Genomic DNA, 12,637 nt, shown 5'->3' with positions numbered 1-12,637 from the left:
TATTTATAAATTTAGTTAGACTTAATATTATTAACTCATCGAAAATGAGAGATTTGTATTTTTTTTAAGATGAACAGATTATCTATCAGCACACCAGAATAGAAATCTTATACTACAAGTATATTATTTCCATGAGTTCATCCGTTTACACTTCTTTTTTTTTAGATAACGTCATGTTCGCTTGATCGTTTCTGTGGTTTATAAGCCGGCTGATGCTGTTTTATTGTGAGAGAAAATACTATATCATAGCTGATAAGCATGGCTCATACGATCCAGCGAAAGAAGAAAAACACTTTCGAGAGATGCACTTCTTCAGTCTACTACAAAATACCGACCTCCTGCCCTCCACTCAAATGAGAGGACAAAAGCTAAAGAACAGAGGAATCTTAAAAAAACTCACCTTCTCTAAAAGATAAAAATAAAACTCCTTTCTTCTAAATAAAATACAACTCCACATCGAGCAACCTCGTTCGCTGTTCGTTGGCCTTTCCAGCCCCAAGCGTACAGTCCAGGGCGGCAAGATCAAAGCCCCCCCCAACCGCCAACAAATCGCTCGCGAATCGCAAGAACAAGAGAAGAATCAATCCGACAACACCACTCTCCCTCCACATCAACTTGCTCGCCCAGCAGCCGCCACTCCCCGTTCCCCCCCTCGCATCCGCATCGAATCGAGGCGGCTCGCTCTATATATATCCCATTCCGCTCGGCTGGATTCAGCTTCCCCTCCCCTCTTCCCCGTCGATAAAACCGATGCATCGACCCGCCTCGCGAACCCTAGCGGCGGCGGGACGAGGGGAACAAGGTTACAGGCACGGCGCGTGAAGGGTCCTGTCCTGCACAGTCCCGTCCGGTCCGGCGCGATGCCGTGGCTCGAGATGTGGCTGCCTCCCGCGGCCGGCGAGGGGGCGGTGGCGGCGGGGCTGTTCCTCGACGGCGCCGACGCGGCGGCGCACGGCGCGCTCCTCGCGGCCATGCCCGGATGCTCCCTGTCGTTCGGGCCCCGGCACCGGCGCCGCCGGGGCGCGCAGGCCCCGGGGTTCCTGTCGCTGACGATGTCGGTGAAGGGGGGCAGGGGGTTCGTGCCGGCCCCGGTGGGGTTGCTCGCCAGCACGGAGGAGAAGGCCGGGGCGGAGGAGTCGGACGCGCTCGTCGCGGGGAAGAGGGCGGTGGAAGTTGCTGCGGAGGCGGAGGGAGTGATTCTGCTGCAGGAGAAGGAAAAGGAGAATGGCGATCGTGCTGGAGCTGGCGCGATGAACATGACCAAGCATCTCTGGGCTGGAGCCGTTGCTGCCATGGTCTCGAGGTATAGCCGCATTGCCTGTGGTTCACATTCATAAGACTAATAGCCCAATCCATTGTGTCTGGCTTTACGCAGTTTACATTGTTGATTGGTTCTCCTGCAGTTAAATTGATTTGGAAACTTGATTTTTTTTTACCAAATAAGTACTGGCCTCGAATTGTTTCTGGATGTTGTTGATAATCTGTTCATACGAATTAAACTTTATGGATCCAGTATTCGGTACTTAGTAAAATACTAACATGAGTATTTGTATTTCTTTAATTTTTACTCTTGTCTCAAGTTAGTGTGGGTTGCAGTTGAACTCTTGGGGAACTATATGATCTGTGTGTTAAGATGTTTTTGGATTTAATCTAGACTAGATAGTTTGTTGATTTGCATATGCGAGTTAGCAACTTAGCATGATTGCTTATCTAGTGAAAATGGATCAGTCTTTTCTCTTCTGACATTGAACAGTAGCTGACTAGCTTGCCTTTGATTGGAATGTTGAAGAATTAATTTGTTTGCTAATTTCTACTTCTCGGGCTCTATGAGGCATTGAGTATGTTGACCTTTAGATGTGGTTCAGTAAAGTTGGCTTCTACAAGTTATTGTTAGTAGTCCACATAATTAGTATTTGAACAGCATGAGCTTTTGTGAACAGGTTAGGTCAAGTACTTAAGTAGTTAAGGTCAAGTAACTTAAGCTGTGTGTGAAAGTATGCAGATGCTTCATCTGGGATGTGTATGTAAGTTAGAAGTTAGAGTTGGTGAAGCTCCTTTTCCATCCCACGGAGAAACTGGTTTCATAAAATTAGAGCCCAAATGGACCCACAAGCCTAGAAATAGGAAAATAGAACTTGCATAGGTTAATAGGAATTGAGAGCGGTACTCTTGAGTCTTGACCACACACATAATCTTCTTTTGTTTCCGCAGGAGGTTATGAATCCCAGTTGACACTTGTGCTTTTAGTAGTTTTAAGTTTGTGTGCTACTTCAGATAGTAATTCACTGTAGAGCTGGTTGATTGTGAGATTTTGAAACCTTGGAAGAAGGGAATTGATTTTTGTTTCATTCAATTTGGTTGCTTTGAGATGTGATTGGTTTGTTCTGTTTTGACATATTTGAACGTTTCCTCTTTTTTCTTAATCCTTTCACTATTGTCACTGCTTGAGAAATCAGATGTTGTATATCCTTGTCTCATGGTAGATGTCTATTGCTACCTCTAGATTTAGAAGATCCACAGTATATCCATGACCTCTGGGTAATTATCTTAGCTTGAGGAGGTAAATGGATGATAAGTGACAAGTTCAAGAATACCCAGTGATTTGCTGGTTCCTGGAAGTGGACCATCCACTGACATTTTTATTTCTAGCCATAGTTGTCATGCTCACTGTTCTATTTCAGCTGATTGTGTATTTATGATGATCTTTGTATGCTATGGTCCTGTAAATCTTAGAAGAAGCAACCAAAACAAATAAATAAACAAAAAACATGCCAAGAACTTCTCCTAGCTGGTCCCATGTGCAGCTGGTTACTGGCAATTAGATAAGCTTTATGATCCAGCCCACTTCCATGATTACTACACGAAGTGAGTCTTGCTTTCCTAGTTATTGTTCTTTTTATTAGGAAGAGAGTACATGAGTTTCTTTCATAATTTTTATATTTCATGCAGAACAGTTGTTGCTCCTCTTGAGAGGCTAAAGTTGGAGTATGTAGTTCGTGGTGAGCAGAGGAATCTATTTGAGCTTATGCATGCTATTGCAACAACACAAGGGTTGAAAGGCTTTTGGAAAGGGAACTTTGTCAACATCCTCCGCACTGCTCCATTCAAGGCAGTCAACTTCTATGCATATGACAGTTACAGAAAGCAACTGCTCAAATGGTCTGGTAACGAAGAGACTACGAACTTTGAGAGATTTATTGCTGGTGCTTTCGCTGGTGTTACAGCAACGATTATGTGCATACCTATGGATACAGTAGGTTTCTTTAAAGATTTTGTACCACAGGTTTCCTTAATCTTTTACTTTGTTGCCATCTTTTCACTGACTATTTAGCTGTTGGTTTCAGATCAGGACAAGGATGGTAGCTCCTGGCGGTGAAGCTTTAGGTGGGGTCATTGGTGTTGCCCGCCACATGATCCAAACTGAAGGATTCTTCTCGCTGTATAAGGGATTAGTGCCTTCTCTTATCAGCATGGCACCCTCTGGCGCTGTATTCTATGGGATGTATGACATACTGAAGATGGCATATCTGCATTCTCCTGAAGGAAAGAAAAGGATATCAATGATGAAGCAACAAAAACAAGAGGCTAATGCATTGGATCAACTTGAATTGGGTACTGTGAGAACCTTACTCTATGGGGCCATTGCTGGTTGCTGTGCTGAAGCAGCTACATACCCGTTTGAAGTGGTCCGTAGGCAGCTACAGATGCAAGTAAAAGCAAACAGATTGAATGCATTTGCAACATGCCTTAAGATTGTTGATCAAGGTGGGGTACCAGCACTGTATGCCGGTCTGATCCCCAGCTTGTTACAGGTATGTATTCTTTCAGCAGAGAATCTATTTCCACATATATGTAGGACCCAGCTTTATTATTGTACTGCCTTCATTTTTTTATAAGGCTTACTAGCACCTAGCATTTTAAGAAGTCTTCAGAGATATACTCTAGACTACAAATTTTCACTTGAAGTATATCATCGATTGCTTCAAGCTCAAGGTCGTAGTAAAACATCAGCTAAATACGAATCTGTTCGTATAACTTTAGTATACTAAGCAGTAAACAGTATGCATGCATATACTTAGACTAATTGTTGGTCAAAATTCATAAAGTGTGACCTTTTCAAATCCTAATATGCTGTATAACAAGATATGTTGAGGGTATCTATTTCATTTGTTAATGCATCAAACTAGCAATAAAGAAAACATATTTAATGAAAGTGACAAGGTTCTTGACATATCCCTGCAATGATGCTGGTTTACTGAAAGAGACAGAGATTAGTGCAGACTGCACGAACTTAGAGACCTGCATGTATCATTTTGATCCTACTATTCATTGCGATCAGTGTATGCTAGTCTGTTTCAAATTGGCTAAAGTTTCTGGTTTTCTTTCAACTTTTGTTCAGGTTCTACCATCGGCATCGATCAGCTATTTTGTTTATGAGTTAATGAAGATAGTCCTGAAAGTGGAGTGAATATAAATTAATTGGTGAGCCTACGAAGCAAGTTCAAATGGTGATCACTTACCTTGATAAAGTTGCTGGGGGAAAACCAGTAACTTATCAAGTTTTCTCATAGGCTTGCTTGATGAAAGCTCCAGATGCTGTGAGGGTAGCTTCAGGTTATTGTTCAACTGAAGCTTTGCAACTAGTTGACCAAATTGTACACGAGGTTCTATTCAAGACCTGATTCAGTGGCTTAATAGAAGATTGTTCTCTTGGACTCTGCCCCATCGAAAACATCTCGGCCTTGCTCAATTTCTGTTGACAAAATTTCCATACTTTATCGTTGATGTATTTGACACATTGACAGCAAACCAGAGCGACATTTGGGAGATTCTCGTTGTGACCGTGTCTAATACTGCCATACTTCGACCGGTCTCCCTGCGGTCACATGACTTTATGATCCACAGTTGAGATACAGACATACAGGTGTTAGATGTGCAATTATGGTTATTCATCATTCATAAACAGGATTGTGATTGTAGTCATGCATTGTGCGTTGACGCACGTTGGGTCTACCTGCAGTTCCGTGATCTTCACCTCACGTCGGGTACTATCTGCACGGTTGGGCGTGCTAGGGATGCAAGCGGGGCGGGCAGCCCGCACACCGCCACGCTTTGCAGTGGCTTAGGGCGGACAGAGGAGAGAGGCACGAGTGTGAAAAATAAGCCGCGAGATTGCGAGAAGCAGCCCCCTTTCTCATTCCCAGTTCTTTTTCCAGAAGCCTATCTAAAAAAAGGCCCATGAGAAGCTATGCGTTTGAGATTACTAATGTCTTAATAAAAGTTTAAAAAGTACTTAATCCATCCTAAATTATAAGATGTTTGACTTTTTGACACCAAGTTTGACCACTTGTTTTATTCAAAAATTTATGCAAAATATTTTTTTTTTGTGGCTTGGTTTATTAATAAAAGTTCTTCAAGAATGACTTAAATTTGACTATATTTGCATAATTTTTTTAATAAGACGAGTGGTTAAACTTTGCGTCAAAAAAAGTCAAACGTCTTGGGAGCACCAGAAAGAGCAAGTAAGCAGTTCCAATTTCCAAACAGGGGCATAGTCAGTCCTACGGGAACCTTGGAGCGAGCACTGTGAGCGAGGCTGTGTTTAGTCGAGTGAAATTTGGGAATTTGGTTACTGTAGCACTTTCGTTTTTATTTGACAATTAGTATCCAATCATAGACTAATTAGGCTCAAAACGTTCGTCTCGCGATTTCCAACCAAATTGTGCAATTTTTTTTTTTCGTCTACATTTAATGCTCCATGCACGTATCGCAAGATTCGATGTGATAGCTACTGTAACACTTTTTGGGAAAAATTTTTGTAACTAAATGTGGCCGAGAGTGATTGCATAGTGCATAGCCAGGTTGTCTCTTGTCTGTAACCCTGCTACAGTCAGATTCAGAAAGTGAGTGTTGTTGCTAGTGTTCACAACGCAACGCACACATGTTTCTGGCCAAGGTCGGCTTCCGACGACACGTGGTCGGCACATTCCGGGTGGTGATCAAGAAAATGCGTAGCGTAGGTCCGCGTCATGGGGCTCAGAAAGTATTGTTGCTAATTAACCAAGGCATGTTGGAGGCTGGAAGGATGAGGTAATTAGGTGCAAAGTCACTGTCTGTTGCACTGCTACGCCTACTGCACCATGATTTCTACCTATTTTTTTAGGAATACAATGATTGTTACCTTTAGATGGGTTTCCTTGCACAAATTTTCAAGACGAAGAGAATGCAAGCGATGTTTTTTTTAAGAGTCTGGAGGGGCCGAAGCCCCTACAGCAGAAATTTTATTAAATACAAGAAGCAACGAACTTGCAAGTAGCACTTACAAACGAAATTAAGGTACAAAAAAGGAAATAAAAAAGATGCTATCTATTCTCAAAATTACAACAAGTTTTGGATCCATGTGCAGAAATCTTCAGAACGACTCTCCTTTACTCTTAACAAAGTTAAGGCCATTTCTTTATTGAAGGCATCTAGTTGAAGGTTTGGTCCAAGCGATGTTCAATTGTGAGCGCAGATCGACTGAACCACGGATTTATCAGTTATCACACGTATTAGGTGTTTGGATCAGTTATCCGGACACACCGGTTACATCAACCATGCATCAAACTGGGCTGGAGCCTTCACGTCAGACTGTCCAACAATGAGTGTCCAAACACAACATCATTCTCTGATTTGAGTCTTGTACAGTAAAAATATTCGCACCTAAAATTCAGCTCCTCTAATAGACGACCTAAATCACTGTACATCGATAAAAATATCTCCTCTCTCCCCTCGTCACTTCTCTTCCCCTTCCTCCCTCTTCCTCCCGATCTCCCCTTGCCCTCTCTCTCTCTCTCTCTCTCTTCCTCGCTCCTCGCTGTCGATGAAATATGATCGGCAGTCTACCTAGGGGTATATCCAAGGTAATAGATTATCGGCAGACAGATGCGCAAGCTACAAATAAGATGGTGACGTAAGACAGACACGAGGTTTTATCCAGGTTTGGCCACCGTGAAGGCGTAATACCTACGTCCTGCGTCTGATTGTATTGCTGTATGTCAATGAGAGATGTTTTTTGAGAGTGGTCCCCTGCCCGCCTTATATAGTCTGGGAGGCAGGGTTACAGATCTGAAAACTAATCCTAACCAGTTACAATTGCTATAGATGGCCGGATAAGGATTCCTATTCTAACCGACCAGGATCTTGCTTGATCTCCAAGTCTGTCTTGTTTCCTTGCGCAGGACTCCAAAGCAGAAGGACCGGTCCACGCGTTGTCTTCTAGTGGGCCAGACCCCCTGATGCGGGCCGGCCCAAGCCTAGCCGTAAGGGTATAGGGGTTAATACCCCACAGCTAGTCCCCGAGCACCATGTATTATGTTGCAACACGCCGTTCGATCCTCTTCGGCTAATGCGATTTGTCTTCATGTCATCTCCAACTGGTTGAAACATTGACCAAGCAAATGTGCCAATATTCTGATCAGCACAGAGAGCAGTAGACTACGATTATAGCCGAAGATTCCGGTTGTCCGAAGAATACATGGTGCTCTAAAGAAAAAAGAAAAAGATTTATTTCCTAATCGAGTGTGCCCACCTGTATTTCTGAAAAGAAATGTAAGTGACCCTTGTTACAATAGTAGTTATGGTCAATCAGTCAGAGCGTAGCGGTCGATAAAATAAGCACATTCACCGCAAGGTGAAGTGTGCCCACTTAGTCCCCGAGCCTGGTGGTAGGTGACGCAGGCACGTGGTGCCTGGGTCTAAAAAGAATTCCCAATTAAGTTGAGAATCCAATCGTCGTACAAGCGATACGAGATGCACCGGCAGGTGCATCGTACCGATGTAGTCCCCGAGCTTGCTGGAAGGCGAGGTATCAGCCTTGTAGCAAGGTCTAAGTGAGAAAAAATAAATGCCTCTCAACTGTATGTGAGTACAAATCACATGTAGCTGAGGAGAGCGATCTCCGAGCAATGGTCGGAGAGTGGTCGGGGCAGTCCCCGAGCGCAGCATGGGGAAAACGATGAATCCCCGAGAATAACCGTAGTCAGTTTAGTCCCCGAGCACGACGGCGATCGAGACAGTCCCGAGCACGAGAGTGGTCGGAACAGTCCCCGAGCACGGTGGTGGTCTGGATAGTCCCCGAGCACGATGGTGGTCTAGACAGTCCCCGAGCACGATGGTGGTCTGGACAGTCCCCGAGCACAAAAAGTGTGGCAAAAAACCATATGCTGCTTGTACTATTATTTTATGTATTTATTTATTTACTTATTCTATCAAGTCCAGTCTGACACGTCTGGTCAAAAAAGTAGACGGGTATAGCACGTCATACTGCTTTTTGTCTTGTTAAGCAAACAGTTGCGTGGCACTTGTCAGTAGGTGCGTCAGCGTGGGCCCTCCCACACTAGCAACGAAGAGGCGCATATATTGGCGTAGATCTTGAGGCTGTGAAAACAACCGTCTGCGGTGCGTGCGCTCGTCCCCCAAGAATCCCGGGCAGACGAAACGACATAACTCTTGGGTTAAATACGGTATATGATAGGTCAGTTACTATTTACTGAACCCCATTGCCATTCGCAACCGCAGCTTTCGTCTTCCTCTCGCCAACCAACCCTAACACATCCAAAATCACCACCAATCAATCCGCCGCCATTTCCCCGTTCACCAGCAAGGCCGGAGTTATGGCGAAAAGTGATGCGCAGAAGAAAGCAGGGGTCATGGCGAAGGAATGGTGGAAATCGAAAAGCAACGAGTAGACCATTGAAGACCTCGTCACCATGGGGGTACTCCACAACAAGGAGCTCACAGGATGGCATGCGCCGGAGGGCGAGGGGTATCCTGATCCATAACCAGGTGAGATCGTGGTGTTCGAGGATTTCTTTAAACGGAGATTTGGGGTTCCGGTACATCCGTTTCTTCAGGGGCTCTATCTTTACTATGAGATTGGGATTTGCAATCTGCATCCCAACTCGATCCTCCTTATCGCCACTTTTATTCATCTCTGCGAAGCATATGGCGGCTTCTAGCCCCATTTCAATTTTTTCTGCCATCTGTTCTGTCTGTGGAAGAAAGGAAGCGGTGGTTCGAAGATAGCCGGGGGTGTGTACCTCAACCTCCATGATGGCATGAAAGCCCAGTACCTGCACTACCCATGGAACACGTCGCTCGACGACTGGTACAAGAAATGGTTCTATATCCGTGAAGAGCCAAACACGATCACGCTGTGCGACGTGGGCTACATTCCGGAGAAGAGGACAAGCTGGTCGGAGAAACCCAAGCATCTAGAACAGATTCTAGAAATATTTGGAATGATCTCGTGGACAAAACTAGATGGTCCGAGCGTGGTCGGGAGCTTCATCAGCCGATGGATCCAACCCTGCCAGAGGAGGGTACATCCTGGCTATGAGTATCAAGGGAGCATGGACCCGACGAGGACGAGGCAGGGGGCGCTTGACAAAATCAAAGTCAAAGCCAGAATTGGCGAGCTATTTAACTTAGCCGATCCAAATTATGCCAGATTGAGCGACATCGAGCATGCTTTCAAGCTTGCCCGACCTCCCCCAAAGGTAACTCGTCTTGCCTTGTACCCATAGTCTTATATTGTGGTAGGATAAGTGGAAACTTACTATGTTCACTCCCTTTTATTACCTAGGTTAATGGTTAGGATAGAGCGGTAGTGTTTGTGTCGCCACCCCCTGGAGTAGAGTGGCCACAAGGAGCTGATCCCACCACCCAGACCAGCGTCGAGATCGAGGATGAGGACGTCGACTGGGCGGTGCTCAGAGCTGGAGAGGAGGCAGCGGCCCCCAAACAGTCGAAGAAGAGATCAGTAACCACCCTGCTCACCGGGGGCGCTAAATATCAATGAGCCCGAGGGGGATCTGAAGGAGAACCCGATCGGCAAGCGTCTGCCTGGCTAGATGATGGCGCAGAGGAGGGAGAAGATAGAGACACCTTTCAACTTGTTCCTCAAAAAAGGAGGAAGCAACTGGAGTCGACGGAGCAAGGTGGGTCCTCCGCGCCTGTGGGACCCACATCGCTGACGGCGGTGAAGGATGCAGCCGGGTCGACCTCGGGAGTATCTGGGCAAGGAACGCGACCGGCAATGGGAGCGACAACTCAACCGAGCACGCCATCGAGCACTGCAGCGTGAAGGACAAGCGGCGGCGGAGTCGAGCACCAAGGTCCAACGATAGTGCTGGACGTAGAGGGAGACCAGGAGTCATTCGCACAGCACGTGGAGCAAGTACGGCCGAAGACACGCCTTCTCCACATCATTCCGCGCTTCCAACATGTAAGTATCTGTAATCTTGATATAAATTAGCAATTTGCATTTAATATGATTGCCGTCTGAACTTATCTCGGATGTACTAGCTCGGCGTCCACCGAAAGTCTAGACCAGCTAGTCGGAAGTGGCGTGGCGCCGCCAATAATGTAGAGCAGACTGCCCAGCAGCCGACCACCGAGGAACCCATAGTAGAAGATCCGTTGGGGCCTCAGCAAACAAGTAGTCAGACAATAGTCTCTGAGCAGGTGGTCGAGGGACCAGCCGAGCCAGGCAAGAGTGCTCCAAGCTCTAAACCTGCTGAGGGCAACACCTCAGCGTCGAGGATAATAGAGCAGACCGAGGTGCAGTGGCCGGAGGTGAGAGCACAGACCACATCTACCGACGCTGCAGCTCGTGGGAAGGCTATGGTGATCACAGATACTGTTGACGTCGGGCCAGCACCAGGACCCAAAGAAGAGCCCGAAGAGGATGAGGTGGAGGAGGTCCTAGGACATCCGCAAGACAAGCGACAACATGTGTATGTGTCGTGTTGGCGAAACGACCAATGGGTTGTCCATGAGAAAATCTCGGAAGTCGAAGAAACCAAGAAAGTTGAACGGGCGGTGAAACGGCTTGTGACAGAGGTGCAGGTAAGCTTTGCTTCACCCCCTGGTCTTGCTGTCTAGTTGTAGTTGTCTTACTTAGCTATCTACACATAGGACTTATTGAAGACCGCAAGGTATCGCAAGAAATGCTTCGACCAGATCGAGGGGATCGCTGTAAGCAACAAGGAGCTGACGGCGAAGGTGGAATGCTTGCGCCAGCAACTTGAAGCCGCCAATCATGAAAAGACGGTGCAAGAGTCCCAGAACCAGAACCTAGTCATCCATCTCAGTAATAAAGAGCGGGAAAGAACAAGTAAGTAGCCATTTTATCATACCGACTACTGACAAGTACTGTTGCGTTGTTGGTAGTAACAGCTGTAGTGTAGGCTTAGAAGCTGAAGTGATCTGTCTCCGAGAGGAGAACAGTCGTGCGGTCGTGGAGTGTGATCGTCTGAACGAGGACAACAAAAAACTGGCACAAGACCAGTCGTAGCTCTAGGACCACACGACCAAAATGACAGAGGAGCTAAAAGGTAAGTTGTCTAACCGTCTTTGCTCATTTTTGTTGCCTACCGTAGTTTGGTGTGGTTCAATGTTTTAATAGCGTGTGTGGTTTGCAGTTATAAAAATCAATACAAAGAAGCATCTGGAGGCCATGATGAAAGACCATGACGGCTGAAAGGCGCAATGCCAAGAGATCACCAAGGACCGTGACACCTGGAAAAGTCAGTCCCAGGAGGTGGCAAAGTGCATTCTGCCAGTCCTTAACCTCATCGATCTGGCACTAGCAGAAGATGTGCCAAGAACGCCGCAACTGGGGTTGATCGAGAGGTGCTAAAAGGCATGGGGATGGTTCCAGGAGTTCGTGAAGGAGGCGGGGGAGTACGCAGGCACACATGTGCTAAAGCATGGTACGTGCTCACTACCCCCTGATCGATCTCAAGCGCTTGGAGGCTGGATACCCAAAGGAGATAGATCCAGACAAGGCCGAGGAGCTACGGATGACCCAGCTGGACTTGTCGGTGAAAATAATTGGTGATATTAACTTGTGTGGAGGTGCGACACCACCCGTATAAGGTGCGCCATCAACAAGTCAGCTGGGAGCGTTGTCATCTTCAAGCCAACCGGCGAAGCCTGTGGTCCCGACCAGCCAGGCGTCGGCAGGGCCATCTTCTTCAGCTCGATCGATGCCAGAGTCCCTGAGACCCGAGCACGATGTCAGGGCCAGCGAGCAGCAGGTGCCGTGTGCCCTGACCAGCCAATAATGTAGGCTATAGCTGTAGAAGAAGCTGTAGTTGGATTATTGTAAACTTGGACCTTGTCAGACAAGCTTGTAATAACGTAACTGTATTTCAACATAAGCTTGTTTGTTTTGTAGAAAACGTGTTTAAGCTCGGATATCGTGTTGATGTAACTAAGTTAGAACATGTTGGCGTTCTATTTAGTTGTACCAGTTTAGTCGACACGTCATCCTGAAAGGTTTGTATGGCGGTCGGAGTGTGAGGTGCGTAGCTTGTGCACACGTAGAAACACACAAGTCAAACTAGAGAGCACCTACCGATCACCCGTAGCGTAGAGAGCGGATCCCATGCACGCGTTGGGAGGAACCAGAGATAGGGCCTGTTCTGAGAACCTGAGAAGGAATGGTGGTCGGTTTTTACTGGTAGAGTTAGAATAATAGTAGACTTCGAAGTGACACATTAGAGTGGTCGGAGAAATCATAATAGCTTTATTGAAATAAATCGAAAGTACAAGAGGGGTACATATCTTAGTAGTTAAGCATAGAAACGCC

General features: G+C 46.2%; 1 protein-coding gene across 1 annotated transcript; it reads left to right on the top strand.

Annotated features, from left to right (window-relative positions):
* The first annotated feature begins 470 nt into the window (after positions 1–470).
* Positions 471–4,979, top strand: LOC136505784 (probable mitochondrial adenine nucleotide transporter BTL3). The gene is made up of 4 exons (XM_066500935.1): positions 471–1,303; positions 2,950–3,253; positions 3,345–3,812; positions 4,400–4,979. The coding sequence occupies exons 1-4, from the start codon at positions 861–863 to the stop codon at positions 4,466–4,468; spliced, it is 1,284 nt and encodes a 427-aa protein (XP_066357032.1). The 5' UTR covers positions 471–860; the 3' UTR covers positions 4,469–4,979.
* Positions 4,980–12,637: the final 7,658 nt, after the last annotated feature.

Source organism: Miscanthus floridulus, chromosome 1 (assembly GCF_019320115.1).
Source record: "Miscanthus floridulus cultivar M001 chromosome 1, ASM1932011v1, whole genome shotgun sequence".
NCBI classification, from domain to species: domain Eukaryota; kingdom Viridiplantae; phylum Streptophyta; class Magnoliopsida; order Poales; family Poaceae; genus Miscanthus; species Miscanthus floridulus.
The sequence above is the reverse complement of the archived record's forward strand: the minus strand, read 5'-3'. Positions and strand labels throughout refer to the sequence as shown.

What these genes read in the sequence shown, in the direction of transcription:
- LOC136505784 (XM_066500935.1), top strand. Translation starts at nt 861, where the DNA reads ATGCCGTGGCTCGAGATGTGGCTGCCTCCCGCGGCCGGCGAGGGGGCG. An exon ending in TGTGCATACCTATGGATACA is followed by an intron (nt 3,254 to 3,344) that starts GTAGGTTTCTTT and finishes TGTTGGTTTCAG; the next exon opens with ATCAGGACAAGGATGGTAGC. An exon ending in TGATCCCCAGCTTGTTACAG is followed by an intron (nt 3,813 to 4,399) that starts GTATGTATTCTT and finishes ACTTTTGTTCAG; the next exon opens with GTTCTACCATCGGCATCGAT.